At 42.0% G+C, this 16,935-nt stretch overlaps 1 protein-coding gene across 3 annotated transcripts in view; it reads right to left on the reverse strand.

Moving 5' to 3' along the window:
• Window positions 1–16,935, reverse strand: part of CACNA1S (calcium voltage-gated channel subunit alpha1 S) — a 79,992-nt gene that overhangs the window by 20,039 nt on the left and 43,018 nt on the right. For 2 of the 3 annotated variants that reach the window (XM_054979106.1, XM_054979105.1), the window contains exons 20-28: window positions 16,034–16,140; window positions 14,537–14,624; window positions 14,170–14,277; window positions 11,572–11,624; window positions 10,310–10,456; window positions 9,603–9,804; window positions 6,996–7,154; window positions 5,352–5,462; window positions 5,007–5,090 (exon numbers count right to left, since the gene is read on the reverse strand). In XM_054979106.1, coding sequence (XP_054835081.1) covers window positions 5,007–5,090; window positions 5,352–5,462; window positions 6,996–7,154; window positions 9,603–9,804; window positions 10,310–10,456; window positions 11,572–11,624; window positions 14,170–14,277; window positions 14,537–14,624; window positions 16,034–16,140 — 1,059 coding nt within the window. Of the gene's footprint in view, window positions 1–1,442; window positions 1,500–5,006; window positions 5,091–5,351; window positions 5,463–6,995; window positions 7,155–9,602; window positions 9,805–10,309; window positions 10,457–11,571; window positions 11,625–14,169; window positions 14,278–14,536; window positions 14,625–16,033; window positions 16,141–16,935 lie in introns of all 3 variants that reach the window. The other variant, XM_054979107.1, reaches the window with a different exon arrangement.

Genomic DNA, 16,935 nt, shown 5'->3' on the forward strand with positions numbered 1-16,935 from the left:
GGAGGAGCACATTTCTTAGGCAGTAAGTACAAATGGAAGCAGAAGAAGGAGACAACTTCAAGACTCAATCTGAACTGTTTGGCAGGTTTGTCACATTTACCAGCAGTGTTGCTCTTCAATTCACCTGCTGCTTGGTCTATGGATATAGCCCATAGCAACAAACACAGCAATGGTTGCAATATAGATAGAAGTATGGCCTGAGGGCCAACAGCATGCTAAAGTAACAGGAAGGAAGGATAGTACTACTTCACTAATGGCATGCTAACGCAAAACGTTTGGGACAGAGATTAATATCACCCTGTCATACTCAGCTTCCCAACAGGATGACCAGTCTTTTGGCTTTGGTATTTCTTCTGAAGCTACAGAACCATGTTGATTCTAAAACTGCTGTCTGCTGTTTTACTGAAACTAAGGATAATTTTGCATCCTCAAGAGGTCCACTGGTCCAGCATGAGAAGTGTTAAATGACCACAGGAGCAAATACACTGGCATATATTCAATATGGAGTTAATCCAATGCAAAGCTCATCTACAGATTTATATTTGTGCAGACACAGGAGGAAAACTTTTTAATTCTGAAAGTGGCTCCTGCAATTCAGAGTTCATTATTATATCTGCATACCACAGGATCTTCAGTTTTTTCTGTTTCTTGTACAGTGAAACTACACAGAATGGACCTGCAGGTTGGACCAGTTATGGAAGTTAGATACATGCCCCCCCCCCCAGACTAGTGACATATTTGCTGTTACTTGCTGTCCATTGGCAAGTTTACCAGTAGTGCAGCCCAAGATTTAAATATGGGCATAGAAGTGGACTGCATCTATGTAGAGGTCTTGAAAAAGGTCAGGGCCAGGGCACATTTGATGCATTTCCAAAGCTGGTAATCTAAACACACAAAGGGTTCTCATGTTGTACTAGCTCCCATTTTGGTCCTGGCACTCCACATGATGGAAGGGGAACAGTGAGGCATCAGCACCAGTGCAGTCTGTACATCCCAGGAAGAGATCTACCCTACAGATTTACTCTTATTTAATAGTTATTCTCTCTAGAGAGAGCTGATATTCTCTGTGTAGGATCTCAGTAACTGCACCAAACTAAAATCCCTAAAATTCTTTTAGGGACACAACAACAGTTTCACTGGTATAAAATCAATATATGTTTGTAGTGTAGCTATGCCTTGGCTTTCCAAGTTCAAGGTATGAAAAAGTACTCCATTTAAGTCCTTTGTTTTGCATTAATGATGAACTTCAGGACTTTGTTATATGGACATCCATTTAGATTTGCTCCTCATCTCTCCCTGAAGACTCCCTTTTGGCATCAGTCTCATGCAACCCATACTCACAGCAGGACACAGCAACATGGAATGGTATACAAAGGGAGGGGGAAGGATGGCACTATAAAAGAAAAAGTTGTCCACAGCAAGCTCATGCAGCTGATATTTACAATGCCATTACAGCCACCGCTTAGGCAGTACAATCCACCTCTGGAAGCAAGAACAGTCTGTCAAGAGAACAAAAGAGTCACCCAAAGAATCCCACACTTTCAAAGGTTGAGAAGTGAGAGAGACAGAGGGATAGATTGGATGAATAGGAGGGATTGTGTTTCACAGAGGGAGATCATGGAAGATGCTAATGATAACCACTATGAGGAAGACAGGCAAAAAGGAGGAAAGGACAAAGGGCTTGGGGGAATAATGCATGGAGTAATGGACAAAATTGATCAGTACCTACTGCCCAAGCTTGAGGAAAAGAGCACTGAGTTGAGAATTCTTATGTTCTGTCTTCAACAAAGTTTGGAACTTTTAGAGAAGTCAACGTTTGAGCTTTGCAAAAAAGACTCGGGCACATATGCCTCATTTGCAACTTTTTAAGACCAACAGGCTTCTAAAATTAGGAACTTACATGTGCCTATGACACATATGACAGCTGTAGCTGTATGGACAAAAGACCACTCGTGAACCAGACTCCAAATGGGGGCCAGGTATTAGGCTCCTACACAGGAGATGATTATTCTCGACATGACCTTTCCCCATCAGGAGCTCTTACTGGAATAGTTCATGGTCACATCTTCACACTTTCAGCATTCCTCCCACCTTGTTGAGTTCTTCTGCAAATGTTAGCTCTTTCTTCTGTACATGAAGGTAATCCAAAGATTGGACCAAATGACCTGGGGATGAAGGAACAGCAGCCTTCTACAGGATTTAACAAGATGGCTGGGTTTAAGAAAAAAACTGCTACCTATGAAAGAGTGTTACAATATCTAAATGTACACATTTTAAAAATCCTGCTGCTACACTGATGTTTGTGTATTTCATTTCATACTTTCTTGAAGTGGTGCCACTGAATCCAGTAACTCAAAAATGAAAGTGGTGGTTTGCTAGGTCAGTGTTCTTCTCTGTTCTCTCCCTTTTCTTGACTAACATTCTATTTGGACAATATGTTTCCCTTACACAAAGCGACATATAAACCCTATTGAAGACCTGTAAATAATGCCAGTTGTATCTTAACACTACTGGGGCCATCAACAAGGACATGTTGTTCTTGTTCATCTAAATAACTTGCCTAACAGGAAGTTTATTGAACATCAATATAGAGACAAATGGGACAAATGGAGAAGGAGGAAGGAAAGAGGAAGACAAAAGAGGAAATACAGAAAGGGACAGAGTGGACAGGTTTGCAAATATCCCTGGGTGGAAAAACAGAAACCGTAATGAAGGGTTTGCTTAGGATGGAATTTGTGGCTATTTCAACATAGGGCTGTGATTTTGTCAAAGCTAGAGGATGAAGTAGAGGGTATTTGATGAGAATCATGGTCCATATATTACCCCTATTATGTTTTTGCAGTTGCCAGCTCTCAGTTGTTCAATATGAAGCAGCATTTTAGTGTGGCAGAAAAACTGCCCAAGGAAAAAATGAAATTAGGGCAAGAACTACCCTGTCTCTGACAGTGAAACAAAATAACAGATGTCAGGCTTACTTACCAGACTCCAAATTCTTATCCCCTTTCATCTTAATTGCTTAGCACCCTTTGAGTCTTTTAGCCATCTAATGTGCCAAGCCATGTTCAGTTGAAACATTAAGTAGGATGGTAGGGTCACTGTAAAGCTAGTCTACTAGCTTTAGGGTTGTAAATGACATCACAAAATGTGTTGATCTTTCTGCTGCTGATGTCTAAAACCATACGTTGATTTTACAAAGAGACACATCAAGTTTCTCCAAAGACTGGATACATAAATGAAGACAGTGTTCAAAAATGTAAGAAGGTGATGGTCTTGGCAAGGCTTTTTAGATGTATGGTATTAGGCATAGATGTAACTGATGAGTGCTATAGTCTAAACGGATCTACTTCTACAGCAGTTCCAAAAGCTACAGCTAACTGTAAATGCATGCATCAGCACTGGGTACATGAATGCATATGGAGGCATTTTTAACCCAACAACAGCTGTGGGTGCTGGTGCACTCCCTCTTTATACGCAACACATAATGTAGAGTATGCATGTGCTATTCCACCTATAGAATATTTTTAATATACTCTAGCACAGGGGTCCCCAAACTTCTTGAGCCTGTGAGCACATTTGGAATTCCAAAGAAGGTGGTGGGCACAACCACAAATGGCTGGCATGGGAAGTGGAGCCAACCACAAAATGGTTGCCACAGGAGGTGAAGCCATCCATGAAATATCACAGAGTGATAGTAGGTCTTCAGCATTTCCCTTTAAAATTAACATATTTTAAAAAATATTTTCTTGCATACACACAAAATAAGTATACATACTGGGCTAGCTAAGAAACCATCAGCTTGCAGTATATTGTCTTAATTTGCAGGCATCTAACACTTATGCAAAAGGGGGGGAAATGCTTCTCCTGGCTTCTTCTCCACTTTAGATGAGCCCTTCTCTCATCAGCCCAGACATTTTCTTGTAATAATAACATCTGGGGCTGAAGGGCTGGCGAGAGCTCATTGCACATGTGATATGTATAGTAAGAGAGAGATTCTGACCAGATTGATAGGAACATAAATGATTTTTGAAAAATTACCAAAATGTGATGTAGTGATGTTATTATCAACTTCCACCTGAATTATAAAAATATATTCCAATTGGAAAGATATGATGACTTCAGTAGAAGTTCCAGTCAGGTGCATTAAGCATTCCACTGTGTTTTTTAGAGTATCACCGAGCTGTTTGCACAGGTGAAGTACTTTACATAAAGACACTGTTGACATTATACCATAAACATCAAAAACTCAAAAAGCCCCACTTGACCCTGCCAACTTTCTAAAAACATTTGGTGGCCACCAAGAAGATGTAGGCAGGTGCCATGGCACCCATAGGCACCATACGGGGGACTCCTGCTCTGGTATATAACATAGCATCCATGCATACATATACAGAAGGCAAAATTCATATATGCAAGTGTTGCCATAAAGACATTCACACTATAAGCACACATAGTAAGCAGCTTCTTTAAACATGGTTGCCATGGTGTTCAGCAAGGCAGCAATTCTTTGCAGGTACCATGAGGCAAACCATCTCAAGCTTTAGACTAAATTTGCCAGCTGTATATTACTTGCCAAGGGCACACATTGAGCAAGCACACAAGATTACAGGACAGGAGAAGTCTACTGGGCATGGTGGCACATCAGTCTCCTAGCTATGATCAAGGAAAAATTACTTTATGCTGCTTTTTGGTAGAGATGTCTAAGAGTCAAAGCACAAGCCAGCCCCCCTTATGTGTGAGGGATGCCTGTCATTTCTTCCACTCAACAATCACCACCATCCTAATCCATTCTGAAGGCTGCTGAAGTTGAGACAGAGCTGCTGTTTGTGGTGAGTCCGAAGCTTTGCTCAGACATGTATTGTTTTTCTACAGGAATTTGAGAGACTGAATGCTGCTGCATCCTAAGAGCTGATGTTTGATTGTCTCCCTTTCTCAGTTTTCCAGTCTCTACCGCCCTATAGTGCTGGTTGCTCCAAATGCAATCCTGCAGTTGCTCCAATTGCACTTACATCAATCTGACTAAGGATGACATCAATGATGCTGCCAATAACAATGAGGAAATCAAAGACATTCCAGGGGTCCCCAAAGTAGCCCTGAAAAAGAAAGGAGAAAATGAGCTACAAAGAATAGATGATAAGCAGGAGTGCACCAGAAGAAGGAAGACACAAATGGGAATATTGAACATGTCTTTCTAGTACTTGTCATACACAGGAACTGATCTGAAATTTCTGGCTGGCATGATTGTGTTAGGATTGGAAACTAACATGCCTTCCCCTTACATCCCAAGCAGTGTGTCCCCAGTGAAGAGCTGAATGTGTTGCTCTGGGAGTCTTGTGCATCTGCTCCCCACTCACCTTAGCCTTGAAGGCTATAAGTTTAAGAATCATCTCCACAGTAAAGAGGATAGTAAAGACCACATTGAGGACATCGGAGACCTGGTTCATTGTTTCCGATTGATTGTAATGCTGTAGAGATAATTGAAAAATTGGTTTGTATACAACACTGGATTTGGGTTAGGAATCTTTGCAATTATAGGCAACAGAGGGTTGCCTTCAGAACAAAGAATCATGGCAGTGAGATAGCTGAGCTGATTCAAAGATTGCTTTATCAATAATATTTTAACAGTATTATTGTGAAAATGTTATTTGCAGTGGCAAAAAAATGCTTTCTACAACCTCAGTCTAGCCTGGAAGATGGCTTCTTATCTTGACATGGCCAACCTGGCCACCTGGATGCATGCTAAGGTAACATCAAGCCTTGACTATTGTAACACACTATATATAGGTCTCCCATCTAGGAGGCTCCAATTAGTGCAAAATGCTGCAGCTCAGCCCAGGCTGCACACAGGCAAAATCAACAGCACCCGTACATGGGCTTTCTCTGTGGTGGCCTCTACCCTGTGGAGGTCAGGAGAGCCCCACTGTCCTGGCTTTCCCCAAACGATGGAAAACCAAATTATTCAAAAAGGCTTTTTACTCAAATGGGAGGGCTGTATTGTAGGGATGGGGTCTCAGATGCTTTGCTAATGAGTTAGGCACTGTAGACCTCACCACTATGTTGCCTTACATATTATCTGTTGCTTTAAATATATACTCCTATGTACTACTACCTGTGCTTCATGTTGTCTAATGTCAGTCCTAGAATTGATTATGATCTGTTTCAGTATTTCTTCTACTCAGTATTGGATTCTTGCTAATGTTATGTCTTTTAAAACTTGTATCTATTTACCCTATGGCATTGTTTATGGAAATGCCTTGATACTGTATGGAAATGTACTTGATACTATGTATTGTTGAAGGCTTTCACGGCCGGAGAACGATGGTTGTTGTGGATTTTCCGGGCTGTATAGCCGTGGTCTTGGCATTGTAGTTCCTGACGTTTTGCCAGCAGCTGTGACTGGCATCTTCAGAGGTGTAGCACCGAAAGACAGAGATCTCTCAGTGTCAAACTGAAAGATCTCTGTTTGACACTGAGAGATCTCTATCTTTTGGTGCTACACCTCTGAAGATGCCAGTCACAGCTGCTGGCAAAACGTCAGGAACTACAATGCCAAGACCGCGGCTATACAGCCCGGAAAATCCACAACAACCATCATACTTGATACTGATTGTACTAATCTCATACTTTGTAATCCGTCTTGAGTCTCAGTGAGAAAGGCGGAATATAAATGACATTAAATAAATAAATAAATAAATAAATAAATAAATAAATAAATAAATAAATAAATAAATAAATAAATATTTTGCAACTAGCAGTTCAATGGCTGGGAACTCTGAACAATGTCTACCAGGAGAGTTCAATTACATGAAGTTGTGCAAAATGCACAGCTGAGGAATTGAAAGACTAATCCACATTTTCAAACACAAGATTAGCAACTGCTCATTAAAGAGGCACAGCTTTGTTACCCTTCTTTGACAGGTTGACTTTCCCTGGGATCTCACTACTGCCATTTCACCCTGTAACCCCCCTCAGTGGGTGGGAGTTCTGTTCCTTCATACCTGCATGCCTAAGCAGATGGTGTTCAATGTGATCAGGAAGAACATGAGATACTCAAAATAGGAGGAGGTCACCACGTACCATATCTGGTACTGGTAGGGGTTCTTAGGAATGTAGCATTTCAAAGGCCGTGCTTTCAGTGCATACTGAACACACTGACGCTGCAAAGAGAGGAAAGGCAAAATGTGAATGGACAAGCATTATCATTCAAGAATATGTCATACAGAATTAATTCTTAGTATCTCTCCTCAAAGAAGTCTTATTTCCTTGAGGCCCTGAAGTTTACAAGCAATGCCGAATAATTTATATGGCCGGTTCCCTTCTAAAGCAATCTGCTTAAACGGATTTTCTCTCAAGGACAAACGGTTTGTTAGGCGTCACTAGTGATCAGAATTGTCCATGCTCTTCCTGAAGCAGCAGTTTGGGGGGCCTCAGCTGCAAAAAACACCAGAGTATCGCACACTGAACTGTTACCGCTCTGCACCTTCAATCCAGAGGCTTCCTGCAACCGGGAGTGTGCATTCCAGCATCCCCAAACTGATATGTCTTCAATAATTCCAGTTGAATTTTGGCTCCATGATATCCCAAATGACCCCAAACTCTCCTGAACTTTTGGCAGTGGTTTGAGTTTGGAAGAGGCAGCAGCAGGAGGAGGGAGAGAGAAAGAGCCCATGTCTCCCACAGCGGATCTTTAATGTTTAAAGAGTGTTTAAAGGGCTACAGTAGCATTAGCGCCACCGCTCAGCTGAGATGCACTCTCTCTCTCTCTCATCTTTCTCCTCCCTCCCTCACTGCTCCTGTTGTCTCTGGGGGGGGGGGTAGGACAATGTGTGCACTAAATATTATGTTTTAATTTTGTTCTTTTAAAAAGGCATATTTTGCTATTCCTGAACCTGAAAAATGTCCCCAAACTTCCAGGATAACAAAAATCATGCCCTTCCCAAAACAAAATGAAAAATTTTGAGTGCACACCTCTATCTGCAACTCTAACTTATGGAAACAATTGAAGTACAGTGACACTGAGCTCAAAGAATGAGCAACTGGTTTTGAGGTTATGTGATAGCTTTTTTGATCATAGCCAGATAACAGAAAAAGATACAAGAGCAGTCAGCCTTTTGAATCCAATCCAAGGAATGATAGGCAATAGGGGTGTGCAATCCAACTGTCCTTATCCAGCCATATAGCCCTATTTATGCTGATTCAGCATAATACATCAGAGAATCCCAGATCAGATCCAAAACCAGATTGAGATGGCCAGATTAAACGGGGTTAATTTGGTTTAATCCAGAAAATGCAGCTTCAGCCTGTTGGCTGGCTGATTTCTGAGTCTCCCCAGGCTTTCCCCGGAAAGGAGGGGGAGCAGAGTGAGGTCAGAAGTGGGAATGAGTGGCCAATTGGTGCATGAGCTCTCCTTGTCTAGCCAATGGGGATTCTTGGATAGGAGAGAACATTTTTCAAACTGCCTGCAAGGAGTGAAAAAGCAGACTTGGCTCACAGCAGACTCCATTTTGTGTGGATCTGGTCTTCTGGAGACTGTGCTGAGTTCTGCTGTTGCTTGCTCTCCGGCTTGCTCTATTTGCCTTTGGGATTAACCAGCCCACCACTGGATTTAGCTGCCTGCTCTCATTACTGCTGTGCTGCTACTGTGTGCCTGGAGGAAGACCTGGGGATATGCACTTCCTGCCCGGAGGAATTCTACCTGGTTTTAGAGTTGGTATAGACTCACCACCATAGAAAACCATGGAGAGTCCTGGGGGCATCTTGTTCAGGGGCCCATGGAATTGAACCCGGGGGTCCAATCTTCCTGAAACTTGTGGACAAGGAGTAGGTTGCCTGCAAATTTGGTGGCATTGAAAAAATGCCACCACCCCCAGCCCCCTGGATAGTTTCCCCCATAGGATATAATGGCCAGATACAGATGGGCTTCTCTCATCTTTACTGAACCAGATTAGAGAATCTGACTTGGATTTTAAGGGTACCAAATTTTTACAGTATCCTTGATATGTGGATCTGAATTGAGCCAATTTCTTTTTTATGCACACTCCTAGTGGGCAAATCTGCTACTGCTACACTCAGATTGTATCATGAGCCATCTCTCATGCAGAAGATCCATTATATAGTTTAAAAGACAGCTCGTTGCAGAGTTATTATTGCTCCTGGGTGAATGGTCCAACTTCACCATAATCACAACAGACTTCAGGGCCTGATTGTTGTTCAGTTCACGGCTTCCTGGCTGAGAATTACTTACTGATCTCTTGCTCTGGTATGCTTTATTCTCCTCTTGCCCAGAGTGTTCACTTGTAATGGGTTAGATCCAGACTATGCTTTTACATGTGTTTAAGGATTTCTGGTCCTGGAGCATGATTTTTCTGTTTCCCCAACTTCAGCAATCCAAAATTACCCCCAAAATCTTGTTATTGGAGGAGAGGGGACCCCAAGGAACAAGATTTCAGGAGTCATTTCAGGCTGCTGCGGATGGTAGTGAGGGAGGCAGGAAAATTGTGCCCAATGAGTGGAAATCCTTGCACCTGTGGAAATGTTAGTCTAGATCCAACCCAGTATCTAGTTCAACTCATACCACCTCTGCTCAGGATCTATATGTACCATACCTGATTCTTGTCCAGTTCACAGTTTTTGTACTCTGTTTCCCCTTGCTCCTGGAAGGTTACAATGATAAAGCCTACGAAGATGTTCATCATGAAAAAGGCTATGAGGATGAGATAGATGATGAAGTAGGTGGCAATGCCCATGCGATAGTTGTATATGGGGCCCATGTCCTCACTGTGGGTGTCAATGGCTTTGTATAGCAGCCTGTAGGGGATAGCATAGGAGCCCAGGTTAATGGGAATAGATAAAAAAAATTGAAAAAGTGATGGTGGAAGTCCAACACATCCTATAATGCCATGAATGGGTTGACTGAAGCCCATTCTCAAAGGTTTTTTTTCCAAATCAGCATTTTATAGCTAAGTAAATACAACTTTGTTGTATGGGATCCAGACAACTTCCCTCAAAATAATACGGTGGGGATATATCACATTTTCCAATATTCACACCATAATATATTGTTGTGGTAACTGAGAATAATGTAACCCTTACTCACATCATCTGCAGTACACGTTGCAATGGTTGTCCAAATGCCTTGTGCACTTAGTGTTGCACAGCAGCAATGTCATCATTGGTGATGTCCCCTCAGCAAATTTGGTTGCACAGCATAGCTAAGTCAAACAGTAATACATGCGGCAAACTAACTCATCCCTCAAAATAATCCTAGCAACCTTCTTTGCACCTCACCCCCGCCATTGGATTCTGCACTCACTGGGGCCATCCCTCAAAGGTGGATACGGTGAAGAGAGACATCATGGCTGACAACACATTGTCGAAGTGGAATTCATTATGAAACCATACTCGCTCATGAAGAACAACCTGCGTTGGATCAGCATCAACATATGTGATGAACTGCCCCCTAGGAGAAGAGAAACAAAGTTTTTTGAATTGATACTGGATTGATGTCACTCATACTAAGACAGTTTCAACAGATGTGGTCATGACTCTCTATGCAGGCAAGAGTGCCCTTCCCAGGCATGTGGTAGCCTGACTGTGGTGTGGAAAATGGGCATAAATCTCTCCACTGCACTGTTCTTCTGACCTGAACCCACCCCAGGAGACAGCATTTGCCATACTGGGGAAACTTTTGTGCTGGGAATTGAGTTCCCAGCACAAACCTCCAAGCACATGTCTGAGACAAAGTCTTCATGGTGACCAAGAGTCTGCCATGAGAACTTTCTAACATGTTGATATGTTTTATGAAATTATGATGCTGTTGCCACCACTGGTGGCAGCCAGTGATGTTGTCTGGCCGAGAAAAATATAACAGCCTGACATCACATAACAGAAGGAAATTTCTGCTAGATGTTATTGGCATGCTCAGTGCTTCATTTTCCGTTTATGGTTGCAATTTACAGCAGCCACAGACTTAATATAATGTCTTGTTTGGCTCTCTCTAACAACAGCAGCAGCAGCAACATTCCATTTTATATACTGCCCTTCAGGACAACTTAACACCCACTCAGAGCAGTTTACAAAGTATTTTTTTAAACATTTTTTATTGGGTGAGTTAGTACATAAATCATTTCATACATAATCTATTATTCCCCATATCCTAATTTCCCCCACCCACTCCTCCCCCCTTTTTTACTAGACTTCCAACAGTTTTCCAACCCATTATCCAATTATATCTACTATATACTTTATATATTACTTAAGTAAAATATCATTTCTTAAAAACATTCCCTTATCTTAACTTCACAAATATCTATTTAGCCTTCGTAAAGATCACTTTACCCCCCCCTTAAAAATTATCCAATATACACAATTTCCCTTTAACGTCCCACTTCTTTTCCAAATACAATTTAAGTTTCCCCCAGTTAGTAAAGAATTCTTCAGATTCTTGTTCTCTCATTTTCTTTGTCACAGAGCAGTTTACAAAGTATGTCTATGTTTACTCTGTCTATTATCATACCACCATCGCATAGTCCTGAACTGCAGAAGGACATGCTGGGTCACAGCAGGGCAGCTTACCAGCACTCCTTTTCAGTCATCTTGAGTGGATCTGTGCAGCTGTAGAACTTGCCCTACAGAGATCCAAAAGAAGACCAATGTTATTACAGTCTCATTTGCTTGATGACCGTCCAGAAAAATGCAAGTTCCCAGCTAATCAGTGGCTAGACACACAGTCTCTCTACACGTTGCAAATTACCTGGGGTTGCTCAAGTGCAGGATTTTATGTGTGGTCCTCAACTCACGTGAGGGCTGTTCTTGCTCAGTGCACGTGCATGCCGCTTTCACAGGAGCTCCTTTTGTGTGATCATATCTTTAAGTGAGTCCAGCTCTGTCCTCCTTGTGAGGTTCCTTTGACTTGCCAATTTGCTGTAGGCTCCTTTGACTTGCCAATTTGCTTTTCTTTAAGGTGTAAGAAACTGTCAAGATCTGCATTTCAATGAATGGATGTGGAAAGTGGAGGAAACTGGGATACATTTAGCAGTTGAGGAGGAGCTGGTATCAAATGTGTGAATGTACTCACAGGGAGCAAATTGAAGTGGGACTGAACAAGTGAGTGCATGGGAAGTTGGAGGGGAGACACATGAAAAGAGGTTCACTTGAGTGTCCCTTGGTACTTCGTAATGTGTAGAGAAACTGCTTTAAGTTACTACTGTTGAAGGAGAGGAGGAAAGCAATGCCTGACAGAGAGATTATCTCCACCTTTGCTGCTGATGTATGCCCAGGAATACACAAAGCTACTTATACCAAGTCAGATCATTGATCTGTCTCCTCTGACTGACAGTGGATTTCCAGGGTCTTCTCTTAACAAACTTTTACATCACCAACTACTTGATCCTTTCAGGTGGGTAGCCATATTGGTTGGTACTAGAAGAGCAAGATTCAGGTTCAGTAGCACCTCAAAGACCAACTAGATTTCGAAGGTATGAGCTTCAGGAGTCAGAGCTCCCTTGTCAGATGCCTAACAACTGGATACCAACCTGACCTTTTCACTAGAGATGCTGGGGACTGAACGTGGGACCTTCTGTATGCAAAGCAAATCCTCTACCACTGAGCCACAGCCCCTTCCTAAGAAAGCCATTTAGGAGTAGTTTTGGGAGGGGCGAAGATCCTACCTGTTTGATTTACACCATCATTGGTTGTAAAATAGCTCCCTGGAAATAAGTAACCCACTACAATGAAATATTGTGTTCACTCCACAGAAATATGTATATCATCAGCTGCCTCAGAGTGGCTTTGACTTATGCACTGAGCTTGCAAGTTTCCTGCATAAATCAAGGAATCCTGATTAGTTACCTAAGCTATTTTTCACAGCTAAGTTCTAACTGTATAAATTAGTGGGTAGGAACTTTCTTAACCACCAGCAACAGCAGAAATATCTACAAAGCTGTGCCAGAAAATAAGAGCATCTTATTTTCTGTCCATAGGATTCACAGCATCTGGAGAATGTTGATCTATATAGAGACAGGAAAGATGGAGAAATGGGAAGGTGTTGCATTTGATACAGCTGGAGATAGGAAGGGGCTTCTTTCCACCTTGTTCAAGATTCTGGTGAAACAACAGCAATCAAAGCTCCAAGTACTAATGTTTGCAGAGAAGTTAGCCGTGTTAGTCTGTGGTAGCAAAATCAAAAAGAGTCCAGTAGCACCTTTAAGACTAACCAATTTTATTTTAGCATAAGCTTTCGAGAATCAAGTTCTCTTCGTCAGATGCCTGATACTGATATATATTTCAACAGAGAGAAAATTTCCCAATGCATTTTTCAATCTCAAATCTGGATGAGAATGACTGGAAGCACTGTTTTAGACCAAAACCTGAGTAACATTAGATAATTTGTGAATGTCTAGACATGGTGATCCATTGATAGATACGATAGTTGGGAAGGCTTCTGTCCAAAGTGTAGCCATCTCCTTGAGTGAAGGGGTTCTCCTGAGGGGTTCTGATGTTCTCCTATGCCCTCCTTAACATATTCTGCTCTATGTATTCTTTACATGATCAAATGTCAATCCTGTTAGTAAAGAAGGACAACTAATAGAAGAACCTGATTGTAATTAGGTACTCTTGAGATGTTTGTTTCATCTCAGAATGTTTTTATTGTTGTTTTTATGTCTTTGTACATTTTAAGCTCTGGTTTTGTTTTAATAATGTGTTGTTGTTTTTATTTTGGTTGTTTTTAATGATTTTAAAATGTGATTTGTATTATGTATGTTTTTGTTTGTTAGCTGCCTTGATAGCTCTTAAGAGGGCAGAAAGGTGGGATATAAATTTTGTTAAATAAATAAAGAATTTCATGCATAATAGCATGGCCATTACCTTGAATATGCAGAGTTTTATGAATGCCACAATGACCTGAGCAGTGACCAGATCAAAGGCTAACATGCTTTTGGATTCCAAATCCAAGGATTATTAATTCCGGATAGGAATCCTGAACTCTCTGAAGCAACCTCACCTATCCCTAACTGTGAAATCCTAAGCAGAGTTACTCCAGTCTAAGCTCATTAATTTCAATAGGCTTAGACTGGAGTAACTTTGCTTAGGATTTCACTGTAAATAAACAAATCCTGAATTAACAGGCTTGAAGAATAGGAAAGGGTCTGCAATCTATCTAGAAAGTTTTACCTTGAAAAGCTGCACCCCAATGCAGGCAAACATGAACTGCAATAAGGCGGAGACAAGTACAATGTTGCCGATGGTCTTGATGGCCACAAAAACGCACTGGACTACATGCTAGAGAGAGAGAGGGAGGGAGGGAGAGAGAGAGATTGGCTGGATTTGATCTAGTCACTGTGTGGTGCAGTTTTCTGGATAATTAGGCATTGATAACCACAATCCAGCAAATTATAAAGGGAAACAGCTTTGCCTAGTTCACAGATAAACTTGAAGACATGTTATTCATTTACAGGTGGAAAATCATCCCATGTTCCTCCTGACATTCCCTACTACTGGGCTTATGAGCAGACAGCGATATCCCCATTACCCTGCTCACCTTTAGGCCCTTTGCTCTGTTAATGGCTCTCAGCGGTCGCAGTACTCTGAGAACCCTTAGGATTTTCACCACTGAGATGGCACTGGATCTGTGGTGGGAAATGAGAAAGACATTTCAATAAATACAGGTGCTTAGGTTGATGATGCACGGTCTCAGTCCTTCCCATAAACACAGCCTTAGAATGTTTCTAGCAGTAGTGTGAGGCACTTTGTGGATGGGAATGCAGGTCTGAGGATGCTACTTTGCCACCAGATGGCTTGACAAAACTCTTCAGAAGGACATAATCACTATTATGGCAGGTTCAACAGATATTGAATTATCACACAGAATTTTCACAGAATCACGGAGTCACAGAGTTGGAAGGGGCCATACAGACTTTCTAGTCCAACCTCCTGCCCAATGCAGGAGGAGCCTAAAGCATCCCTGACGAATATTCATCCAGCCTCTTCTTGAAAACTGCCAGTGTGTATGCTGGGAGACAGTCAGAGAGGGAGTATGGCTACCTGCATTGCTGTCAATCTGAACATACTCCAGGAGCATGAGGCTTGATATCAGGCAACCAACTCCAGTCCTTTAATTCACCATTAGTAAGCAATAAAAACTAGAGGTGGGCACGAACCAGGAAAATACCGAACTGTGCGGTTCGTGGTTCGTCATGTTTCATGAACCACGAACTTTCACAAACTTGCCCTGGTTTGAAAATGGGTTCGTTTGGTTAATGAAAACGTCACTTCCGGGGCAGCAGGAGGTCACTTCCGGGGCTGCAGAAAGCCCATTCCCTCATTGCCTAGGAAACTGATTGATCGGCACCAGGCTGTCTGAAGTGACAAACCAAAAAATGAACCAAACAAACCGGGCTAGAGTTCGTGGCAGTTCGTCAGAAATCGGCTCTGACAAACCGCCGGTTCGCAAACCACCAACCAGCCCGGTTTGTGACAAATTTTGGGTTGTATTTTGGTTTGTGCCCACCTCTAATAAAAACTAAGGACCCTATGAAGGAGCCTTTATAGTTGAAGAAAGGAGGAGAGGAAGGAGGAGGGAGGCTCAGGGATAATTATGCATAATCAACTAGCAACATTAAATTGTAGACGCTGATTGAACTTCTAATTTCCATCTTGATGTGGAGATGAGGAAGGAGTTTCTATTACTCTTAATTTCTAAATTGTTGATAACTCTAGTGATTAATACTGTCTACTGCTTTTGGAGGTTCAGTTTAACCTGCCCCCTTATTCCCTCCCAGCAGCCCCTAATCAGCAGGGTCCAAGGTGTAGACATCTTCAGAAATACATATATCTTTCTTGTATTTCATAGTATTTCCTACTCTGTAGTAACACACAACCATTCTTCATATGCCACAGACCCATAGTTTCTGTCAAAGTAATAGTGTTCATCTCATTTCTACTCCCCCTTTCCAAAGCATTAATAAAGATGACTCAAAGTCCACAAGAAATACTAGAATGGCCCTCTAAAAAAACAGTCCTTCTGTTATTTGCTTACTCAAGTCCCATGGAGATGAGAGAAACAGCTACCACAAGCAAGTCCAGGATGTTGAAGTAGTTGCGGCAAAAGGAGCCTTTATGAAGGAAGGCACCATAAGCGGTCATCTGTGGGGAGCAAGAACTGCTGGTTAACTTGCAGTAGATCCAGTTCTGTGTTTCTGTGTTGCCTGTACATGAGGATGCTTCTTTCAGTGGCCAAATTCACAAGATCATTTGGACACATTAGAAAATTTGTTGGTGTGCGAAGAAGGTGGTGGTTGTCTAAGAAAGATCTGTTCACCATAAGTACTGGACAACAAGCAAGTATGAATTTGAGATGGTTTGTTCTCTGTGTTTGTAGCCAGCTACTCCGAGAAATGATTCACCACAAACAAAAGGCACGCTATGAATACAAAATCAAAAAGAGTCCTGTAGCACCTTTAAGACTAACCAATTTTATTGTAGCATAAGCTTTCGAGAATCAAGTTCTCTTCGTCAGATGCATGGTACAGAAACTGGTCAAATATAGAAGAGGAGGGAGGGAAGGGGAGGAGAGAGAAGAGGCAATTAGGGGGGGAGAGGGAGGATGAAACCAAAACAATCCTTTGCTAGTAAATGTAAACATCTCCTTTTGGTGTGGGGGACAGTTGGCTTGGGTGAGGCTTCAAAGGAGTTTGCCCTGTTAGTTTGCAGCTGTAAAACAGCTAGACCATCCAATTCCTATGTAGTATAAGCCTTCAATAACCACAGCTCTCCCCATCAGATGCATCTGACAAAGAGAACTGTGGTCCCCGAAAGCCCATGCCAGGCGCCACTGGGCTCCCCCAGACCCCGCCTCTGTAAAGGAAATATGTTACCTGTGATAATGTGATAACCATTCATAGTCCCATAGATTTTGTTTTTGAAAGGTTTCTGTTGAAC

Source organism: Eublepharis macularius, chromosome 5, assembly GCF_028583425.1.
Source record: "Eublepharis macularius isolate TG4126 chromosome 5, MPM_Emac_v1.0, whole genome shotgun sequence".
In the NCBI taxonomy this organism is placed as follows: domain Eukaryota; kingdom Metazoa; phylum Chordata; class Lepidosauria; order Squamata; family Eublepharidae; genus Eublepharis; species Eublepharis macularius.